We start from the raw sequence: 22,392 nt of genomic DNA, 5'->3' as shown, positions 1-22,392 counted from the left end.
AGAAAGGACAGTCTATTCATTCTTATAATATATTCACAGCATGACCTTTGTTCTTTGCCTCCTACTCCCCACTCACCATTGTTCCATAAAGCCCAGGGTTGGGTGGATAAAAACAAGAATAGGATAAATGGGAATGGGGGTGGGTGATGGGGGTACAAGAGAGAGTGAACCAGATCAATGGAATAAAAATATTTGTTTGCACATATTCTTTATTCACTATGAATTTTTTCTACCCTTCATATATTCTAAACGAAGTATTTCATTTCACTGGGATTATTATAATGAAAGGTGTTTTTTTTTTTTTTTTGAAATGGGAACTGAAAAGGTGGATTCTGTAACAATAACCACTGTTTACAGGCATAATGATATGGAGTCCTATGCTACTGCTACTGCTTTTATATAGTATAGTGAAGTAGAACTAGAATTTTGCATGTGTCTTTAGTTTATCTTCACCTTTTTTACTGTTTACCGTCCTCTAGACATACTGTTTTCTGAACATCAGAATCCAGCACAGTGCCTGCCTCCTACTTAAAAGAGGTCAACAATCATTTGAAGAGTACATAAATGAACATCTATATAACCGGAACGTGACTGACTTTCATTATTTTATTTTTCCTAAGTGTATTGTGAGTTTATATTTACTCACACAGATTGCTAAATGAGAAAATACCTTCAAATGTAGATGAGGACAAGACCCCTTTGCTTTTTGAGATCATTTCTTTATTTTTATCTTATTTAGAAGATAGTTTGAAAGGGCTTATGTGAAGGCAGTTTTCTTAATGTCAAGTGACTCAAAATGAAGAAGTCTCAGTTCAAGGCCTCTTTTTTTTTTTTTTAAAGTTTTACCCAAAAGGAAGTATGAGGTAAATTGCATAAACTTAAAGTACCACAGAGATGAAACTTAAAGCAGGAAGAACCTTGCCATCACTATACTGGACGGGGGCACATGTGTCATGTGAATAGACATGACAAAAACAGCCCTCCTTAAATTCCTTTTAGCAATAGTCATCACATTCATTTTAATTTTGCCGGAATATTTCAAGACACCAGAAGGTGAGTGTAAAATTATAATTTATCTTTTTTTTCCAATTTTAAAAATTATGACAGCTAATGGTTACAGGAAATGTCCTCATTTTGCATACACGCTGCATGGGCTGAAGCGCTATGTCTGAAAAGCTAATAAAATGAGATTGCAATTTCAGTTGACTGTCACATAGCATAGGACTCTTAGTCGTAGTGCTTAATGATTGTAGCATACAATAATGAAATGAAGAGATCATTTAAAATTTTGGGGCTAGATTTCAAACATTGAGTTTACAATAATCAAATCATGTGATATTGCTCTTTAAAACGCTTTCTTTCAAAAACAGTTTAAAGTATGCTTTTACATTCTGAAATTATTTTTTAAACAAAATAATACTTATTATGTTAAAAATGCTTGAATTCTCTCCATCGCAACTATTTCGCACAATAACTTACTATTGCTTTTAGAAAAACAAAAGTATTTAGATATTTTCAATAGATAGAGTAAAATGGGTGCGGATTTAAGCAGGTGTATGTGTGTGAACATTTTAATGAGAGAAAAATGCACTCTGTTAATATTTCAGAGAATTGCGATGATTGCTGAAATCTAGGGTAGAAAAATAAATAAATGTAAGTTTAAAGTATTACATGTCAGTAAAAGATTTGAAAATATATTAATGTGACTGTTTGAATGATAACTGTGTTCCCTAGCATTTAATTAAAAGAAAAAATAAAGAGAAAATTATGTATTGTATCATTAAAAATTATATAAATATGATTAAAATCAAGAAATATATTTGATGACTTGCTACAATAATTATTATTGCATATACATAATGCTAAGTAGACAGATAGAAATATTTTGGGTAAATAAATGCCGTAATTGTGCAGTTCTGTGAATAATTGGATTTTTCAGATTTCTCTTGGTTTTCTGGCATTATGTTGCTTAGATTAAGCTGCATAGCACGTCTATCTATCATCTATCTATCTACCTATCTATCTATCCATCTATTCCATTTAAAAAAATTTAAGTACAGTTTACATTTAACATAATTTCGTGTTAGTTTCAGGTGTACAATAGCAAAGTGCTTAGACAATCAATCACATATTTCACAAAGTGTTGTTCTGATATTTTCAGTACCCACCTGGTGCCATACATAGTTATTAAATGACATATATTTTTAATTCTTGATTTTACTGAGTGAAAATATAAAAAGAAGAGTTAGAATTGGACTAGAAATAATTTATTTCAATTTTTAAGCTATTTTGGACTGAGAGTAAGTTCATTGAATAGTTATCTAAGGTAGGTCATATAGATATATCTAGTATCTCCAAAACAGGTTGGCTCTAATGAAAACCAGGAAATTAGCCCAAAAAAGATTTAATAAACTATTTGCTAACTATTGGTTAGTGTTTATGAGAGCTGGTGACCGCCAACATCAATATTAATTATTATTCTCCCAGTTTCCTAACCAATTACATCTGATCCCAATACCACCTTTTACTGCCTCTACAAACTTAAAATAACCATTTCGCTTTTCCTGCTTCAAGAACAGAATAGATACTCCCTTAGACTCTTTGGGGTGACAAATTTATTCGGGAATTTTGTTTCACAGGTAGCTCTCTTTGAGCCAACAAACAAAATGTTTGAAAACCACCATCTTATCCTGGAATTTTGTGGTAGAAGGAATTTTCTCCAGCGCTACCATAAACAAAAAAGTTGATTATTAGGCAAAATGTTTTATACATACAGCAGTATAATAATAATCTGTTACAAGTACCATAGTGTAGTAATAATGCTTTATATCTTATAATGGTTTAGAATCACCAGGAATAGTTCATATTGCCTCATTTTATACATACGAGCACATACGAGGGGGGAACCCCCCAAAACTAGAATTATCTTCTAGAAGGCAGGTCCCTGGTAGTACAGGCTTCCCCTACCAGGAGAGTGTTCTAGGAACCCATTTGTATCAGTGAACCAGCTGGTGGTGTTGTGAGAGGCTGCGTTTGTTGTCAGTGAATTTTTTTTTAAGACATTCAGTACATCTGCCCTTCTCATGATGGGTGATTTACAAGTGCACCTGCCCACAGTGCACTGACCAGGAGTTTTTGACCAAAAACGGCATGACCCCCTTGCCCTACTCTCCCTATTCAACTGATCTTGCCCCCACTGACTTTTTCTTGTTTCCCTGGATTAAAAAATTCCTCAAAGTGAAATATTTTGCCAATGTGGAAGGGGTGAAACAAACAAACAAACAAAAAGAAAAAGAGCAGAAGCACTAAACGGCATCAAAATCGACGAGTTCAAAAACTGTTTTGAGCCATGGAAGAAAAGGTCTTGATAGGTATATTGCATAAACAGAAAGTGATTTGAAGGTGACTGAAGTTTAAACATGTAAGAATAAGTACATAATTTTTGATAAATAAATTCCAGTTTTTTGGGGTCCCTGCCTTATAAATGTTTTTCTTTTTCTTTATTTTTAGTAACTTTTAAATCACAGTAATACCTAATGCCTTATGAAATGAGTTGTCTTAACTGATATAGTTCATAAAATAAAATATCTGGTAAAATAAAATAAAATATTCTATTAATGCTAAAATTAACCTCGAGATTTTACTGTATAGTTTCACCCTCCCTATCAGTTACTTGTGTCTGTTTTTTATTTTTTTCTTATGTTCTATTCTCTTTAATTTCTAAGATAAATAATATAAATGATTTCTACTTATAAATTATTCACTGATACCCTGTCTTCAACGCATCAAATCTATTAAAAAGGAATCATAATGAGGAATAATGTATTCACAGGTTTAATAGATTTGATTTCAAAATAACAAATCTTCTGAAGTCCTATGTTAAAAATAGGGAACTGTGTTTGATCACTTTTCATCAAGAATGTATGTGAGTCTCTGAATAATCATTACTTGGAACATTCAATTGTCATAATTACACAGTATAATCTATTTATTCTAACTTTACTGAAGAAGTCTCCTTCTTTAACAGTGCCTGGGAGTATTAATGAGTTTGCATTGGGTATGCACTGGTAAGGGAGCTTATTCTAAAACTTGCAGTTTATTTGAAAGGCAGCTTATACTAAAATTCAGTAATGGAGGTACAAAAAGGTACGGATATATTTTGATTCAGATCTACTGGCAATTAAGGGAGCTGGGCTTCCCCAGCCTGCTTTTGTTGAACTCATTGTTTGAGAGCGAGTCCTGGTTAGCTCAGATAAATCTCAGTGATCTTTCATTTTTTTATTCTTTCACTTACAAATCCAGTCTAACTGTACTGGGAGTCCAGGGCTACACAAATGAAGGTCAGGTGTTCCTTCAGGGAGTTTTCAGGTGGGGAAGACTGACTGGTAACTAATTAAAAATGATACTGTAGCTACAAACTAGCAACATAAAGAGGTGCAATAGGAACACAGTAAAAGCTGCTTCCAGGCCTCTCTGGGGAAGATGCTCCTTCCATTTTTGTTGCAATGGGAAATAACTCCCACAGTTCCAATGATCGCCCTATAGTTCTCCTACCTGCTTGCAGAAGCACTTTCTAAAAAAAGCAACTATTATTGATTTTCAAATAAAATGTACTCATATACATATCTCAGAGATTCTTGAAACCTGAGGTTGTAGTGAGTTATGCAAGTGTATTCCTGGTGGTTTGTGGTGATGTGGGACAGGAATAGCACAGATGAAAACGCCTTACACCTATTTTTATTGAGCTGTTTTGACTTCCGCACTTCTTTTTAAGAGCCAAACCGACATAAACTATGTTTACTAGCATTCATTTCCCTTTCCGTTTCACACTTTCTGATGGAAATAGTAGTAAAATTTAATCAGTAATCCCTAATAAGTTTTGAGATATAGTTTATGACTTTTGAAATTTTTAAAAAATTTAACAAATATTTATACATGTACCTGATAGTATGCTAAGCACTTTTACATAAAATAACTCATTTCAACTCATTAAATATTTAAGCTCATTCTAAATGAAGCATCTTTCTCAAGAGACTATTCTGAAAATCTTCAGAAAGAAGCACTATAAGAAGATGGGTGATTTTTTAGTTTGTTGTGAGATTTTACTTCCTCCTGAATTTTAAAAATTTTTATAGCTCTAAAATGGCTGCTAATAGACACACTCTTTACATTTATATTTTAGACAATACATTCAGGCAAAAAAAAAAATACTGCTGAATATAATGCTTTTTCACTCTTGTGGCAGAATTGGCCTATTCTCTCATCATTAGGTTCTAATACCAACAACCCTTGCTTAGCATTATTTCTAACTGCTTGTCTCATTGCATTGAGATAAATGCTCTCTCTGTGTATCTTTTTTTAAAATGGAAAAATATGACTTTCTCTGAAACATTAAGACAGTAATATATCTCCCCCATGTACTGCTCTGTTTCTTTTCTCTATAGACTTATCACTTATATAATTTACTTATTTATTATATATGTATTTTTTGTTGTCTGATTTCTCTAAATAGAATGTAAGCTCCATGAAAATTAGGTTTCTGTCTATTTTGTTCATATTTCAAGCACTTAGGACAGTATTTGTTGATTGAGTGGATTTTCCGAGTCACATTGTAAAGCAAATAAAAAGGAAACATTCTTGAAGGAAGCATTTCTCATCTGATCTTCACAACCATTGTTTTGATTTAGGCAAGCCAGGCATTACTATCTTCCTCTTACATTTTTAAAACACAAAATAGCATCACAAATCTAGAACTTTTAGGTTGTGCAGCCTTTGAAATTTATTTCAAAGATTTTTTTTTTTTACTTAAAAGATACATGTTAAAGCAACAAATGAATAAACAAGACAAACAAATAAAAACTTATAGACATATAACAGCACGGTGGTTACTAGAGGGAAATGGGAGTGGAGGGTAGTAAAGGGTATAGGGATCAAATATTTGGTGATGGAAGGAGATTTGACTTGGGGTGGTGAACACACAATGCAATATACAGATGATGTATCATAGAATTTTACACTTGAAACCTACATAATTTTATTAACCAATCTCATCCCAATAAATTTAATACAATAGACATGTGTCTCTTTACTCTGAATCATTTTCCTACCATTTTTTTCCCATGGAGAATTTCACAATGTGTTTATATCCCTTGTTTTGACAAGTAAAACCTGCAGTTTCTTTCTTTTGTCCCAAATCTGCCTTTCACATACTGCTACTATAAGTTAAAAGGAACCCCAAATTTTGCCCCTTGCCTCCAGGACACATTTCAAATTGTTTTCTTCCAATGTTCTATGAATAAATCCATATCCTATTTAGACTCCCCAGTCCCTGGCCTGGTTATGGATGTATCCTGTGTATGGATGTTCCTGTGTATGGATGTATCATGTGTACATAACATGATTTTTTCACCCTTTACCACTCACTATTACTAAGGAAGTATCAACATGAGATCCAACATGGAAATATGATTGACTTTTTGCTACTGAAATTGATACTCTTTTGAGTCTATGCCAATTGTTACAGAGGCAGACCTGGGACCTAAGGAAACAACATGTTAACCAATGTCTCTCAAAATTAGACAGCAAAACCATATACTCCCTTCTATCCTGACAGCTAATATTTTTAAATTGCTGAATTATGCTACCGAATATCCAGTAATGATGCAAGATCTTTAGAAACAATTAGCTATCCTTTGTTTTGCTGTTTTTTAAGGGCCTAACTTATATACAATAAAATAGAAAAGATCTTAAGTGTTCAGTTTCATGAATTTTGACAATGGTACACACCTATGTAACTACCACCCCATATGAGATGTTATGTTCATCACTCCCCGAAAGATTCCTTCTTCCATTTCCTGTCAAATCTTCTCCCACCCCCAAGGCAACATCCTGACCTGTATTATCATCGTATGGTTTTGTAGCATAGTTTTGTGCCTTCTTATGCTTCATGTAAATGGGACCACCACACAGTATCTATTTTTGGTTTGGTTTCTTTAGCTTCGTATAATACTTTGAGATGTATCCATGTTATTGAGTGTATCAATAGTTCCTTTCTTTTTATTGCTAAGAAGTCCAGTGTATAAATACACTAAATTCATCCATTGGGTTGTTTCCAGTTTTTTTATTACTATAAATATACTGTTATGAACATTCTTGCACAAGTGTTTTTATGAACATATGTTTTCCTTTTTATCAGGTAACTAGTAGCAGAATAGCTGAGTATATTTAATTTTATAAGAAACTGCCAAATGCTTCTCCAAAATGGTTGCACTAGCTATGTTTCTAGTGAAAAAAATTCTTATTTCCCCTACTTTACATTTAATACTTTACATTTACATTTAACATTTATATGTTGCCTGAATTAATCCATGATTTTCCCAAAGTTCCCTAGCAACTAGTTAACAGATAGCCCAGGTACTGGGAAAATATGACTTGACATAGAGTAGTTTCTGGAGCTCTCATTGGCTATCAAATGGTGAAGGTTTTGTTATAAATTCTCACTTCTTTTTGAAGGTGAACAGGGAGCTGAGACCTCTGTTCTCACAGTCATACCTTGAAAAACATTCCCAGCACAAAAATCTAAAATGTGAGATAAGATATATTTAAAAATTTAAAAATACGTAGTTGAACTGATGAGAAAACTTTTCAAAGGGGGAAATGACTAGAAATTACAAATCCAGATGGGTAAGCAACAGTGAATAAATTGTTCACCTCAGGAGCATCTATCAATTCCTGGTGCCTTAGCGTCTCAGTTTCACTGTGTCGTAGTGGGGGACAGAAGCTAAGTATAAGAGAGGGACACTAAAAGGTAAATACAAGGGTTGTTTCCAGTTCTTAGTTATTATAAATAAAAAAGCTGGCATGAAAATTCATTTAGAAGTATTTGTGAGAACATATGATTTTATTTCTCGTGTGTAAATTCCTAGGAGTAGAATTGTTGGGTGATATGGTAAGTTTATGAGGTCTGGCCATAAAAAGTCCAGCCATTGTTAATATAACAAGAACAGTTTGCGCAACATCCATGTAACCTGACAGGCAAGGAGCATGGACTGTAATCTGCATGTGTGAACAATGATGACTTCACTGTACTAGTCAGTGGGGGCAGTAGGCACCATTGAGTGAACATGTGTACTGTGTGGCCATTGCATTCAAAATGACTGAGCAAATAGAGCAAAGGATCTGCCAAGAATTTTGCATTAAGCTTGAACATTTTTCCGTGAAAACTATTTGGATGATTCAGAAGGCTGTAGCCATGGGCAACTGACAAGTCAAAGCTTTATTGCAATAACACGCCTGCTCATGCATCATGTCTCATGAAGATTTTTTTGGTAAAACATCAAATCACCCAGGTGATTCAGCCCCCTCACAGCCAAGATTTAGTGCTCTGTGACTTCAGTCTTTTCCCAAAACTAAAATTGCCTTTGAAAGGGGAGAGATTTCAGACTGTCAATGAGATTTAGGAAAATAGAACAGGGCAGCCAGCTGATGGTGATTGGGAGAACCGTTGAGGTCCCAAGGCTCCTAATTTGAAGAGGACTAAGGTGACATTGTCCTATGTACAATGTTTCTTGTATATTGTATCTTCTTCAAGAATATCTCTATTCTTCATATTACATGGCTGGATACCTTCTGAATAGACCTCGTATATTTAACTTAAAGAAAATGAAAATTTGTTTTCCAAAGTGGTTGGACTATTTTACATTCCCACCATGTATGAGAGTTATAGTTCATAGCGGCATTATTCAAAACTGCAAAAAATAGAAACAGCTCAAATATTCACTGTCAAAGAATGAATTGTGGTATACTCATCGAAATGAATACCACAAATAATTCACTACAGCAACATGTAAAAACATGACTAAAACATATTAAGTGAAAAAGCCATAAATGAACACATACTCCATATTCCATATCAGTATATTTCATATATATGTACACATTTCTAAAATATATTAAATAAAGTCATGTTATTTAGGAATACATACATTTTGGAAAGACTCTACGATAAGCAAAGGGGCGATAGCCACAAAATTCATGATCGTGGTTAACCTCTGGGAAAGAAGGAGTGTGTAGGGATAAGGGCAGGGTGCCTCAACGATGTTGGTAATATCCTCTTATTTCTTAATCTGCGATAGACACACGGTGTTTATTTTTATTATCCTTTAACTGACACCAATTTTATATATGCTTACATATGATTAGTTTATAATAAAAGTTAAAGAATATAAAGGTAGTTCATGTTTCTTTGTTTTTCTTTAAAAAGAAAAAAATAACTGACTTGGGCATTGGTCTTATACTATAATGTATTTTCCTAAATCTATTTAGTAGTCTATATACTTTCTCTGAGAGATTACATTCTTAGTAGTGGAGTAATTCTGGAATGCATTTCTATCTCTGGGAGTGAGAATTTAGATATCTGATTCTCAGCAATATTAATGGCAGTAGATAAATTCATAAATCCTTCTTTATGGAGATGAGAATATAGCCCACCTGATAACAAAACTGATTGAGTAGAATTCATTTATTTCTTAAAATTATACCAGGTAAAGAGATGCCCTCTATTTATTTTCCAATTGAATTATTTAAAACTAAGTTTTAAAAAACACAAAATGACCTCATTAGCCAAATGTAAAGGATATATCGTCAATTTTAGAAAGCCCAGTTGGTCACTTATTGGATAAGATTGCAATATTGTCAGTAAAAATTCCTCCATCTGGCTTCTATGTCACAGCATAAGAATATAAGTTCAAAAAGTGGAAGGTTTCATAAGATAAAAATTCTAGCGAGAAAAGTGGAAACCTGGCAAGAAATGTTTTTCATATATTTTAGTAATACAAAAAAAGTGACAGAGTTCCATCAGATGGTGCATTTCTATCTCTGGCCTGGTACAATATTTTAAAAGTAGTTATTATTTGATTGTAACTTTGTTTATAGGTAAATTATAAAATTGTGTATTTGAGTTAATTACCACCCCTCAAAAATTTATAGCATCTCAGGTATGAAATGTCTTTGTAGCTGGAAATCACATGTGAATTATTACAGAAGCAATTATAAATGTATAGAGTAATAAGCTCTTAATTTATTAAATAATAAAAATATAATCATCATTAATGAAACACCTGAATGGTATTCTTTTTTGTATGTCTAACATACAAATTCCACAAGCAAAAATAAATTTTAATGTCAATCAATAGCTTGCTTTTCTTTTAAATTTGAATCAAGATGTATGACTAGAAGAGGCAATTCTAAAAAATGGAGTAATTCTTCTACTGTGTGCCACATTATTTAGAAAATTTTAAAAATATATTTTGCCCTATATGATTATATGAGAAATGGTAAAGAAAAACATATAAAGGTGGATTTGAGCATGTTATTTATTTTCTTATACTAGCAAATGAATGACAGATTGGGAATATCTGACAGAGAGGGTACCTATTCCTTGGGTGATCATTATGTCTACGTAGGGATTCCCAGTTTTTACATAGTGAGCTTTAATTACTTGTGGACTATGGGTTTTCATTTTAAATAATATACATTTGTACACATTTCAAAAGAGTTTTCATGCTACTATAACCCCACGAGGTCAGCAGGATCTAGAGTTATTATCCTTATTTTGCTGATGAGAAAATGAGATTCATGGAGATGAAATTGTTCAAGTATCTTGGCACTAGAGTCTTTGTTGTTTTGAACTTAGTGTTTTTTCTGTTTATACCATCATTTCCATATCTGATGTTTGTCTTCAGACAAAAATACAAATTATGTCACCCTGTTAAGTTACACCCTGTTAAGTTACATCTTTGGGGGTTCAGGTAGGTTGAACCAAGGCCACCCAAACATATTAGGTGCTAATCCCTAGAACCTGTAAATGCTACCTTATAAGGAAAAAGGTCTCTACAGATGTGATTAAGTTAAGGGTCTTGAGATGGGAAGATTATCCTGCAACGTCTGAGTGAACCCTAAATCCAATCACAAGTGTTCTTATAAGAGAGTGGCACAGGGAGATTTGACACCGAGGAGAAGGCAATGTGGCCACACTGGCTAAGTTTGGAGTGATACAGCCACAAGCCAAGGAATGCCAGCAGCCACCAAAAGCTGGAAGAGGGGCAAAGAAGAGACTCTTCTCTAGGCCCTCCCGAGGGAGCGCAGTCTTGCAGACACCTAGATTTCAGACTAGTAAAACTGGTGTTAAACTTCTGGCCTGCAGAATGTTAAAAGAATGAATTTCTTGTTTCAAGCCACCAAGGTTGTAGTAACTTGTTGCACAGCCCCCGGAAACATTATAATAGAGATACCATTCATGTTTTTATTCCCTGTTCTACTCCATGCAATTGACTTGAACATCTAGTGTAGCACAGACAAATTCAGAGAACCTAAGTTTGTCTACTAAAACTTTCCCAGGAGAGAGAATAGTTAAAATGCTAGGATTTCCAAGCACTTCTCTACAAGGACTGTTGGCTGAAAATTAATATGGAATGTTGATAAATCTTAAAAAGGAATATTTAAATGAGGTAACTACTGTTAATTCATGTAAAAACCAAGTCTTGTCATTGGTAAGCTAAAATGAACTGAATCTGCCTAAGAAAAACTCGGAGCTTTTATTGTGTACTTATTTGAATGACCAAAATTCAAAATTTCATAGTAAAGGAAGTTGTTGTGTTTTTTTTTTTTCCTTTATAGGGAACATACTGGAGTTATCATGTCTGGAAGTACGTTTACAACCTAATCTCACCTATTCACTCTCTTCCTTAAACTTTTCTCTTGTGACTTTTCTGGAACCAGTAAGGGAAACTGAGACCATAATGAGAATATTTCTAAATCACTCGAACTTTCAGAACTTCACCAGGATGTGCCAAGACATCACCAGTGAATTTACAATGTGCTCCTTGTGTTTGGTTTGTGAGTCCGAAGGGAACAAGGATTTTATTTCTCAGGAACAAACATCCAAAGGTAAATGCAAAGGGAGAGTGAGAATAAAATTTATTGAGGATAAATGACATTACTCTGTTATGAAAGATATTAATAATATATTATAATTTTGAGTCCACTGGCATTGGAACATGCCCATGGGCAGTTCTTGATGAGAGACTTGCAGGGCTTTGGGATATTACTTGTTCTTGTGTTTTGATTTATTAAAAATAAAGTATCTATTCTGAAAATATATCAAAATACCACTGTAATTCACATTCATTTAATGGTTAAAAATTATTTAACATGCTTTTTTCCAAAGGCACTGAATTTAAAGAAAGGAATTTAAAAATATGAATTTAAAAAATTCTAAATAAACTTCTAGGTTTTCATAGTAAAAAAAAATTACACTTTGATTCTCTAAAAGAGTCATTGAATTCTTGATACATTTGTAACTACCCATATTTTGCCATGTATAATGCATACTTTTTGTCCAAATTTTTGAGGGGAAAATAAGGATGTACCTTATACATGGGTAGTACTAAGTTGTTACCAGTACATAAAATTTCTTGTATCTTACATCTGTTCTTGTGTTTTGTTATTATTTGTTACATAAAATTTCTTGTACCATAATATGTTCAAAATACATGTTAAAATTCCTTTATAATACAAAAGAAAATGTCTAAGTATAAATAAATAAATAATTGAATTAAAAAATTAAAGTTTGGGCCAAAACTGTGGGTGTGCAGTATACACGGTAGCACATTATACATGGCAAAATATGGTACTTCTGCTTAACATTTATCCACTGCATATGAGTTGTCATTTTACTTGTCTAACTATCCAATGAATCTCTTGATAGTAAGGACTTTGTCTTTGTTCACTAGTATATTTCTATATCTCAGAATGTGATATTTGAACACAGGGTTGTTGCCAATATAATTAGTTAAGATGAAGTCAGCAGGGTTACCCCCTAATCCAATACGCATGGTGTCCTTTTAGAAAGCAGGAATGTGGACATAGGCACAGAGGGAGAGTTCCAGGTGTAGTTAAAGGCAGAGATCAGAGTGATAGTTATACAAGCCAGGGGACCCCAAGATTCCCAGCAATCCCCAGAAGTCAACAGGGAGGCATGGAACACACCTTACCCTTATAGCCCTCAGAGAGAAGCATCTTGGCCAGCACCTTAATCTTGAAAGTCTATCCTCTAGAACTGTGAGACAATAAATTTCTGTTGCTTAAACAACCCAGTTTATGGTACTTCATGATGGCAGCCCTAGAAAACCAGTATAGTATGGGATGAGAACTACTGTTGTGACAATTTTGAAAAATAAGATCTGTTCCACAAATTGTCATAGAAATATCTGTGTTTTCTTTGAGATGCTCTCATCTATTTCAACCTTGCTGCCCCTTGGTTTTCACAGTCTTACAAAATGTAAATCATTACTTTTAATGCAAGTAACTTCTTGGTTCTTTTTTTATGTGGGAAAGAAGAGATTTAGTTTTGAGTTGTATTGTTTTTTCACTATGTACTATTTTGTGAATAACATTTACTTAATGTCTCTATAGTTCTTATCATGAGAGGATCCATGGAAGCAAAGGAAAATGATTTTCATTCACCTTGTCAACAATTTAACTTCACTGTAGCCCCTACAGTTGACCGCATGGAGGAATATAACATTACCTGTAATCTAAAAGCAAACACTAGAAGTTCAGCAGTCATGGAAGAAGATCCAACCAAGGCAAAGTCTATGAACCATACTTGTAGAATCATGAATTACCCAAATAATTGTACACACATTTCCTTGCACCTAGAAGTGGATGTAAAAAGTAAGTTGGAAAGGAAATTAGAGGGAAAAGAGAAATCATATAAGGGCTATCACATTAACCTCAGTGAAAGTCAAATAGTTGAAGAATTTTGTTGATGAAATAGTATGGCGGGAAAAGTATTAGCCTTTTTTCTGCTTTTGTTTTCCATTTCAATTTTTTCAGTTTTTCAGTTTGTGCATTCATGGGGTCCCAACTATACCTGGAGGCAGAAGAGGCATCTATGGGTTGTGGTTTGAGGGTCATTAGAAAGATGCTCTGCCCTAGGATAAATTTTGAACATGCCTTTAGCTGTGCTTGAAGTCATACTACTACACTTGGGTATGAAAGAGTGAGATTTATTTTTAAATGTAAATATCCATGTACATTGTGGTATGCTATTAAAATCTTATTTTGAATTGATTTAACATGTCTTCTCTTAGAGCTGAGAACCAGGTCTGGATTCATTGGGGTTTTTGATGTAAAGCCGAGAAGATAGGCAGCATCCAGATTAGGCACTTTGGGTTACTGGATGACTTCTGGGGAATATAGGAGCCCCAAAGACAAAACTTACATATATTTTAGTTCTGTTTAAGGCTGATTAACTTTCTAGTCACCCTCTTCTGAATTTCCACAACTGATTCTTTTCTACTAAGCAGTGTACCCTCACTTCCCCCACAATACCTACTCTTGAAGAGCATCTATAATATAGCCATTGAATGGGCGCCTGCCATATGCCAAGCAGTGTGCCAGACATTGGAGACACGAAGACAGATGGATGTAAAGCAACCAAGCAAGTGCGTTGAGCACCACAGGTGCCATGGCAGAGCAATTTGCTGTGCTTCCGGAGGGTCTAGACATGTGAGAGCCTTTCAGATGGCTTTAGAATGGTGCTCTAAGACTTCAGTTTTGAGGCAACTATTTTTTTTTAATTTTATGTTTATTTTAAAGCAAACAAAAATACATAATATGTATGCATTTTTTAAAGTAAAATACATGATTTTGGAGAAATGTCTCCTGTGAGTTAGTTTGCCCAGGGCCCTACAGCCTCTGTGCTTGGGAGGTATTTCAAAATGTGTGGGTGTGGGTGGAGCATCGGGAGCATGTGAGAAAGCCGATTCCCTCTGGTTCAGGAGTGAGGCTGGAAGGTAGGTTTTGGAAAGGTTGCCCAGGGAAGGTGACTATGATAAACTCTGAAAGATAATGAGGTTTGGATTATAGATACTAAAACATTTATTTTAATGTGCATTTATGTATCCATTTAATTATATTTTTTATTTCCTCAAACATAAAGGGAAAAGAAGCATTTCTATTATGATTTTAAGAGGATTTATTTTTGTTAGTGGGAAAATCCATAAATCCTAGTCAGAGTGAAATGGTAGTTAATTTCTTGGGTTCATAATTCAGAAGGATAACAGGGATGCACAAATAGGTAGTCCTGTATTCTGGAAAAACTATATCCCTTTTGCCTTGTGTAGAAGATTCAAGAATTATTCGTATTATCCTCTGATGTGCAAAGACTAATGTGATCTTCTTTAAAAGCCCTATCCACCAGGGGATGATGCTAAATTTAGTCCAGTCTGGTAACTTTACTCTGAAACAATAATTTAAACTGTCTCTTTAGACTTTTTTCAGGTTCTTGCCTGGTTCCCCTTAGTTCTCTCCAAGATGGCAGCATGGATCTGGGGAGACACATGGCCCGGCCTTGCCCCACTTGTGCACATTCCGCTCTTGCGTTATCAAGTTGGTGAATGCGTGGTTCTTTTCCTAGCTTGATCAGTGCCCAGTGACACCTTGGTCATGGGACCCAACTTGACTCTTGCTGGCACTGCAAATCTTCTATTCCAATTAACTGCCTGCTTTTATCTTGCTGAGTGAGAAATGCAAGTTTGGCAGCTGGCTCTCATGGAGCGATACTGAGGAGGCCGAGTGCTGCCATCCCAGGCAACTTTTCCCCTTTTCTCTGCTCAGCCTCTTCTCTAAATGAATGTTGACTGCTTATGTAATGAACATTTGCCCGTGGACAGAGGTCCTGTGAAAGGAGCACCACAGGCCAGCCATCCAAGGATGTAAACAAGTTATGTATCTTGCTGAGTTGAATAAGGATTGGCTGTGTTTTGTGTACAAGGAAGAGGGGACAGAGGATGGCTTAAAAAGTCAGTAGACACTTGTGTCTCAAACATGATGAGGTTTTCTTTATGGGACTAAAGGAGACCATGCTAAGCTATTGAGGGATGGTGACCACCCTCCCCATGTTACCTCACTGTCATTTGAATGAACAAGTTTTTACTTATATATTCATTATATAGAGGCTGGGATAACTGCATGTGTAATTAATGCGTGCATTTGTTCTGATCATCGCCACAAGAGCCTCTGTGAAAAGGGGTTCTGGTTTTTCACCTGCCCTGGCCTCTTTCACCTCTTCTGCCTCAGCCTAGCCCTTTCTCTTTGTCTGCCTTTCCCTATCTTCCCCATCCTCCTCATATGCAAGGCATCTTTGTTGATTGAGGATATAATTTTTGGCTGCTTGGCTATATTGTGGTCTTAACCTAGTGATAGAAATGATAGTGAAATTAACACCAGCATAATCCATAAGTGAAATTAACCCTAGAATTTTGGGCCAGAGTGGATTCCTAGAAGCCATCCAAGCAACTTTCCTCATTTAATATCAGGGAAAAATTCAGGAGAGCAAGTTACTCTAGAAAGTGATGTTATATACTATTTAGCTTTTTGGTTAAGGGCAGAATATGTAGTAGAACCCAGCTACACCACCACATAGCCTCTTATCTGTTGCATCATTTTATTATATGTTTATAGTATATTTTTCTTTGCAGATTTCTATTGTTCAATGAAGATCACTTGGTATACTTTAGTAATATTAGTTTTTGTATTTTTGATCATCTTCACTATCTACAAAATACTTGAAGTCCATAGGCAAAGACAGAAATGGCGGAGTAAGTATTGAGAAATAAATCCATCATTTCAGATATTCCATTTAGTTTAAGGAACTCCTAATCTTATCTATAGATTCAATTTCTTTTTAAAATTTAATTTACCATTTATTGAGTATATACTGTGTATAAGTAGTGAGTATAAGCATAAATAAAACAAATGCCAGCATTCAAGAAGAATCATGTATGTTTTTCCTACTCAGACAAGTGAACAGGAGGAGAAAGAAGACTGGGTGAATCAAAAGCAGTTGATGGACTGATGTTTGAGCAAGAGCTGAGTGGAAAAGAGAGGCAGAGGAATAGAGAGTGATGATAAAGAGTTTCAGAGTTGGAGATCTTGAGCAGAGTAGCTCCAGGTGATGAATGTGAGTAGGAGCCAGTCTTAAATGAGTGTGTGAGTAGATTTGTGGCTGGGCTAAGTTAAAATGTAGAACTGGAAATCAGGATAATAGGGATAATATTAAAAATATTTAATAATGAATACGATGCTCACCTGCCAGGATGGACACTGACTGTTCATATTGCTGCGGCCCCACTGGTGTGTGCCCCAGCATATATCTGCCCTGCTGGTGTGTACCTACCCATCTGGTGTGTACCCACGCATCGGCTGGCTTAATATCAGGCCTGATCGAAAGGAACTGGTCTTGTAAAGGCAAGAGAAAAATGTATCACAAGGAAATTAGACTTTGGAGATAGGTGGATATATTAGAATCCTAGTACTACCACTTACAAGTTGTGTGACTTTGAGCCAGTTGCTGATTGTATCTGAGTGTCCCTTTCTCCTCTGTAAAACAAAGCTCATCACCATTACCACCCAGGGCTGTTGTAAGGATTGAACTAAAGAGATCACATAAGAAATTTAACACAATGTCTAGTGTATGGTAATGCTCAATAAAGGAGGGTGGTATTGTGATGCTTGGATTATTGCTCAAGGCTCTTCTGTTCTTTACTGGGCAAGGCTGTTGTTAGTCATTTCAGCAGGCCAAACAAATGGTTGCCTCTAGGTTTGAATGAAAGTGCCATTAATTCTTTCAGCTAAGTATTTGTTGCAGATATTTCTGAGGACAGTTTCATATCAAGTCTTGTTGTTGATACCTTAGTATATAAGACCCCTTAATGCATTGGTTACTAATCATAATATTGTATATTTGTAGAATAATCATTTTCATAAGATTTTGTCAAAGTATGAAAACAGGTTCTGTACTATTATTTTTATTTTATAGATGAAAAAACTCATCAGAGAGGTTAAGTTTTTTTGTCCAAAGTTATACAGCTAATAAAATGTCAGCATAAAGACCCAGGGTCTCTCTAGTTTTGAAAATTATATTATTTTAAGTAAATGTATGTTATTTGCAAATAGTGCTTAGTTTTGAGTTTTTTAATCATTTCCCCCATATAATTACATATTAAGAAGGAGATAGAGAAACCAGAATGAAAATGTGTCTAGAAAGAGACGAATAGTGGGAAGTGACATTAGGTTCTTAGGAACATCGGGCTACATGACAGGTCTCATAGCTTCCAAAGGCTTGCCTTACAAATCCACACGTATACAGTAATGGAAAATGTCACATCATTTAAGACATTAAATATTATTAAATACCAACTATACATTAAATATTCTGTGTATTATATCTATATTTAGATAAATAATACAACATTCTATATATAAGCACCAGGCATTCCCTAAGAGGAGACGGCACAATGACATTCATGGCAGAGGAGATGCCACTGTTTTTAGAAAGACTCGGCATTTGTTAATGAAAACTAACTTAAGGAAAAGCTCTGAGTGTGTTGCCATTCCAGGCCCTGTTGTGAGTGGCCCATTTTCCCTGGTAATTCTTTGAATCAACATGGGGAATATATTTTAAGAATGTGTTTGTTTATCATCTAACTATTTAATTTCTTTTCTTGGAATAGGTCATAAATACAAACCATCTGTTCTTTTACGAAAGAGTGATTCTGAGAAACTTCCAACATTGAATGTGCGGGCTGTTTCAGGTGAGTTCTGTGACAGGCAAACAGAATACTGCTTAGGAAATTCCAAAGCTTCACTGTTGCAATATAAACTCAAGATCATGAGGTCTGTGCTCATTTAAATTAGTCTTGTATCTGCAAAAATGGTACGATGGGCAAATGATACCTAGTTTAATATGTCTTATTATCAGGGGACAGTTACAATCAAAACTGCCTCCTTAAATAATGGAAAGTTTGCTCAATTGGCAAGAAGAAATTCATGTGGGTAGGCAGAGAAGAAAAAGCAATTGGGAATAAGTCTCAGATTTATTTTTAAATGAGACAAGATACCATTATTCCCGAGTTGCAAGAAGTAATTGCAGAGCGAACATGACTTCTGCTGGAGCCTTCACTAAGCAGAGGGTGTCATTGTGTAAAGAGAGCTTCTAATAGTCCCAATTAAAAAGTCGCCTGTCCTCTCTCGAAAAACAGAAGTGGAATCAGGGAATGCTAATGAGAACAGCAAGGAGGCTGCTAGCCCAGATGCTGGGGCTCCATCTCCTTCTTCAAACTCTAAAGCCTGTTTCTGAATTTAAGCCATCGAATCATATTTAAAAAGACAGAGAGGGAGAATCCGACATGGGCAAAGGGCTTTTCTTTATCAGGGAAAAATACTGTCCTTGAGTCTTTGAAAATCACAGAATGATGAGTGGTATTCCTACAGCTCCTCATGCACAGCTAGTAAGCAGGCTTCTTTGTACTGGGTGAGAAGTGACAGAAAGAAACTTCATGTCTGGTGTGTAAACTGTTTTCAAACATGAAAGAAAATTGAACAAATCTTGAGGCCCCACCCCCACCCCCTGCTGCATCTGTAGCCATGTGAAGATTTGCATGGCATTTCATTGGGTTCTATGCTCCTGAGACTTTCCCTAGCTATTTAAATTATCAGGTACTCAGCCCCTCAGCTGGAGGAAAAATTGGATTGGGTGCACCTAAAGAGCTCACTTTTATTTTTTTTTTAAATTAGATTTTCTATTTTCAGCATTAGCAGCAAAATTATTAACCTATGGTTAATCAGTCTTCGCTAAATAGTCATTGGATACTAGCTAAAGTAGGGGAAAGCTAATGGAAATTTTGGGTGCTCAGTGACAATTTTGTTTGGTTAATGAAATAAAAATCACAGGATTGTTTCCAAAGGCAAAAATTACTTCTTTAAATCCTCACCTGAGGACATTTTTTCATTACTTTTAGAGAGAGAGGAAGGGAGAGAGAGAGAGGAACATAGATTGATTGCCTCCTGTGTGCGCCCTGACTGGGGATTGAACCACAAGCTTTTGGTGTACAGGACGCCTCTCTGACCAACTGAGCCAGGGCTTAAAATTAATTTTCAAAGGGAGAGAACAGTGGTGTCCCCTCTTATACAGTACATGCACCTGACATCTGTGCACCAGGAACGTTTTAACCTGCCTCTGTAGGGCTTTTTTGGTTGCCTTAGGGTATCCCATTCCTTTCTCTTTTCAAGTCATAATTTTGGGCACTGCAGCCTTGTCTGAGGAAAAGTCAATAGTTCCCCTGTCAACAAAGGTAATCAGGGGAATTACAAATTTAAAGTTCTCGCTAACCACAAGACTAACCTCGCACGACGTATTTATGAGCCTGTGATTTTCCTTCACCAGAGAAACCTGCCTCGGCCGTCCTTTCCCTTTAATAGCCCTCACTAAAAATCTCTGGCTTTATTACCAGGCATATAATATGAATGTGTAGAGCATGCCAAGGGATGGTGGCCCTTTTTTAAAAAGGAGTCCTTTTGAGGTTTAGCATCTTAAAGGGGATAAAAAGCAGGTTCTTTCTCATTATTTATATTCCTTTGACCTAAATGCAATTTTTCCTCCCCCCATTATAAGCTTCTCTTTCTAAGAGAGAAATGGAGAGGAAATAACGTCTCCCTTGAGTGCCGTTTTTAAGGCCTCTCTTTGTAATGATGGATTATAGGCAGTAGTGAGAATGGAAGGAAAAAACATGCCAGCATGATTCTCTGGAGAAGTAGTAACACGGGTTAAAAAAAATTGTAGTTCAAAGAGGGCAGTGACTGTAGTCGCATTCCGCAGAGCAGCTTGCTGTCGACGCTGGCTGCATAGTGCGGAATGTCTCTCCAGTTGTCCATGTTTTACAAAGTAAGCATTGTTACACATGCACACGCAGGGAGAGAGATAGGCCTACACCCTCAGAAATACAAGGGAGAAATAAGGAGACCCTGGCACTGTACAGTGCCTGGCACATAGTGGAGGCACAGCAAACGCTGATGGAATTAAATGAGTCTCGTTGCTGTAGAAGAATAAGATGTACAGAATCAAGTCCCGAGCTTTTGTATGTCCCTCATATTTTCTCACAAGTTTTGAGGAGCACAGTGACATATGTTGCTTGTTTTGGTATTGATCTATTTCACATTTTATTCATTTGACTATTATTCTTCACATAGTTGATGATTCTGTCTTATTTACCTTTGGATGCATGTCCCTAGCATAATATCGGGCATGTAGTAGTTCATGGACAATAAAAGCTTGTTAAATCATACAAAACCTAAGAGGAAATGTGTATAGAGGAAAAAGAGCAGATGAACAAAAAAATGAATCTTGGGGGTTGGAAAAGGTGAAGCAAATAGACAAAGAATGATCAGAGGGAACATAATTCTACTTCATCAAAGAACATATTACACACTTTATAGAAATCATCAAAGAATGATGCAAAACACTGACCACCTTGAAGAAGAGATTTTGAGATATGTGCAAAAGCAGCTTTGACATGTATCCCTAGAAATGATGTTTAATGAGTTGACCGCATGGGAGACCAAGGCCAGGGACAGAGGCAATAGGCTAGGACCCAAGTCATTGGATGCAAACAATGAAACCAATTTGGCTGACTTGGCAGAAAGGAAATTTTTTGGAAAACCAATATGGAACCCATAGAAGCAGGAGGAAAGTTAGGGACTCTGAGCTTGGAAAATAAAGAGGAGTTAAGAGAGGCCAGAGAGCCAAAAATACATCCAGAGTCACACCACAATAATGGTTTGGTGACAAAGCCTCTGCTGGTGTCACCACCACTGGACTCTCTCTCTGAGCTTCCAAAGCTATCTGTAGGCCACCTGGCAGTCTTGCATCTCTGCCAGGATTGGAAGTCCCAAGGGGGAGTATCTGACTGACCAAATATAGGCCAGGGAGCCGAGTGTGGGAATATCGGCCCTTCTGGCTACAAGGCTGGACAGCCAACAAATAGACACCTGCAACACCAGGTCTCTGGGATTAGAGCTCCCACTTTATTCCTGCTTCCTAGGTCACTTAAGAGGGCCATTTCATCTCTCTCCTTTATGTCCATGAAACATGCTGAAATTTTAAAAACTTGACACGTTCACCTTCAAATATTCAACCAAAATCTATTAAACACGAACTACACACAAGGCATTATGTTAAGTGTCAATGACAGAGTGGCGCATATTACCACACAGACCCTGCCCCCACGGAGCCAGTGCCACAGTTAAGATTTCAGTTGCCTTAAGAGAAGAGAAACCAACTAAACTATGAAAACTTGTTAAGTATCTTCCAAATGCACAGTGATTCCACACACATCACTTAATTTCATTTCATAAGAACCTCACATTTTTTCCTGATGAGAAAACAGAAGCTATAAGAGTTTCAGTAACTGACCCATGGCCCAGTCCTAGCAGCGTTGGGGCTCAAACTCAGTTCTGTCCAATGGATGCAGTTTCTAGCACCCCTAAGGC

The 22,392-nt window shown here is 35.9% G+C and overlaps 1 protein-coding gene across 1 annotated transcript in view; it reads left to right on the top strand.

The window, feature by feature from the left end:
* The first annotated feature begins 965 nt into the window (after window positions 1-965).
* TMEM156 (transmembrane protein 156) overlaps window positions 966-22,392 on the top strand; it is a 35,050-nt gene continuing 13,623 nt past the window's right edge. The window contains exons 1-5 of the mRNA XM_054582195.1: window positions 966-1,053; window positions 11,677-11,946; window positions 13,474-13,734; window positions 16,545-16,664; window positions 18,579-18,659. Coding sequence (XP_054438170.1) covers window positions 966-1,053; window positions 11,677-11,946; window positions 13,474-13,734; window positions 16,545-16,664; window positions 18,579-18,659 — 820 coding nt within the window. The remainder of the gene's footprint in view (window positions 1,054-11,676; window positions 11,947-13,473; window positions 13,735-16,544; window positions 16,665-18,578; window positions 18,660-22,392) is intronic.

The sequence above is a fragment of the Pteronotus mesoamericanus genome, unplaced genomic scaffold (genome assembly GCF_021234165.1).
Source record: "Pteronotus mesoamericanus isolate MK-2021 breed Mesoamerican mustached bat unplaced genomic scaffold, CSHL_Meso_final contig_68, whole genome shotgun sequence".
Lineage (NCBI taxonomy): Eukaryota > Metazoa > Chordata > Mammalia > Chiroptera > Mormoopidae > Pteronotus > Pteronotus mesoamericanus.
Note: the sequence above shows the minus strand (reverse complement) of the source record. Positions and strands in the feature narration are given on the sequence as shown.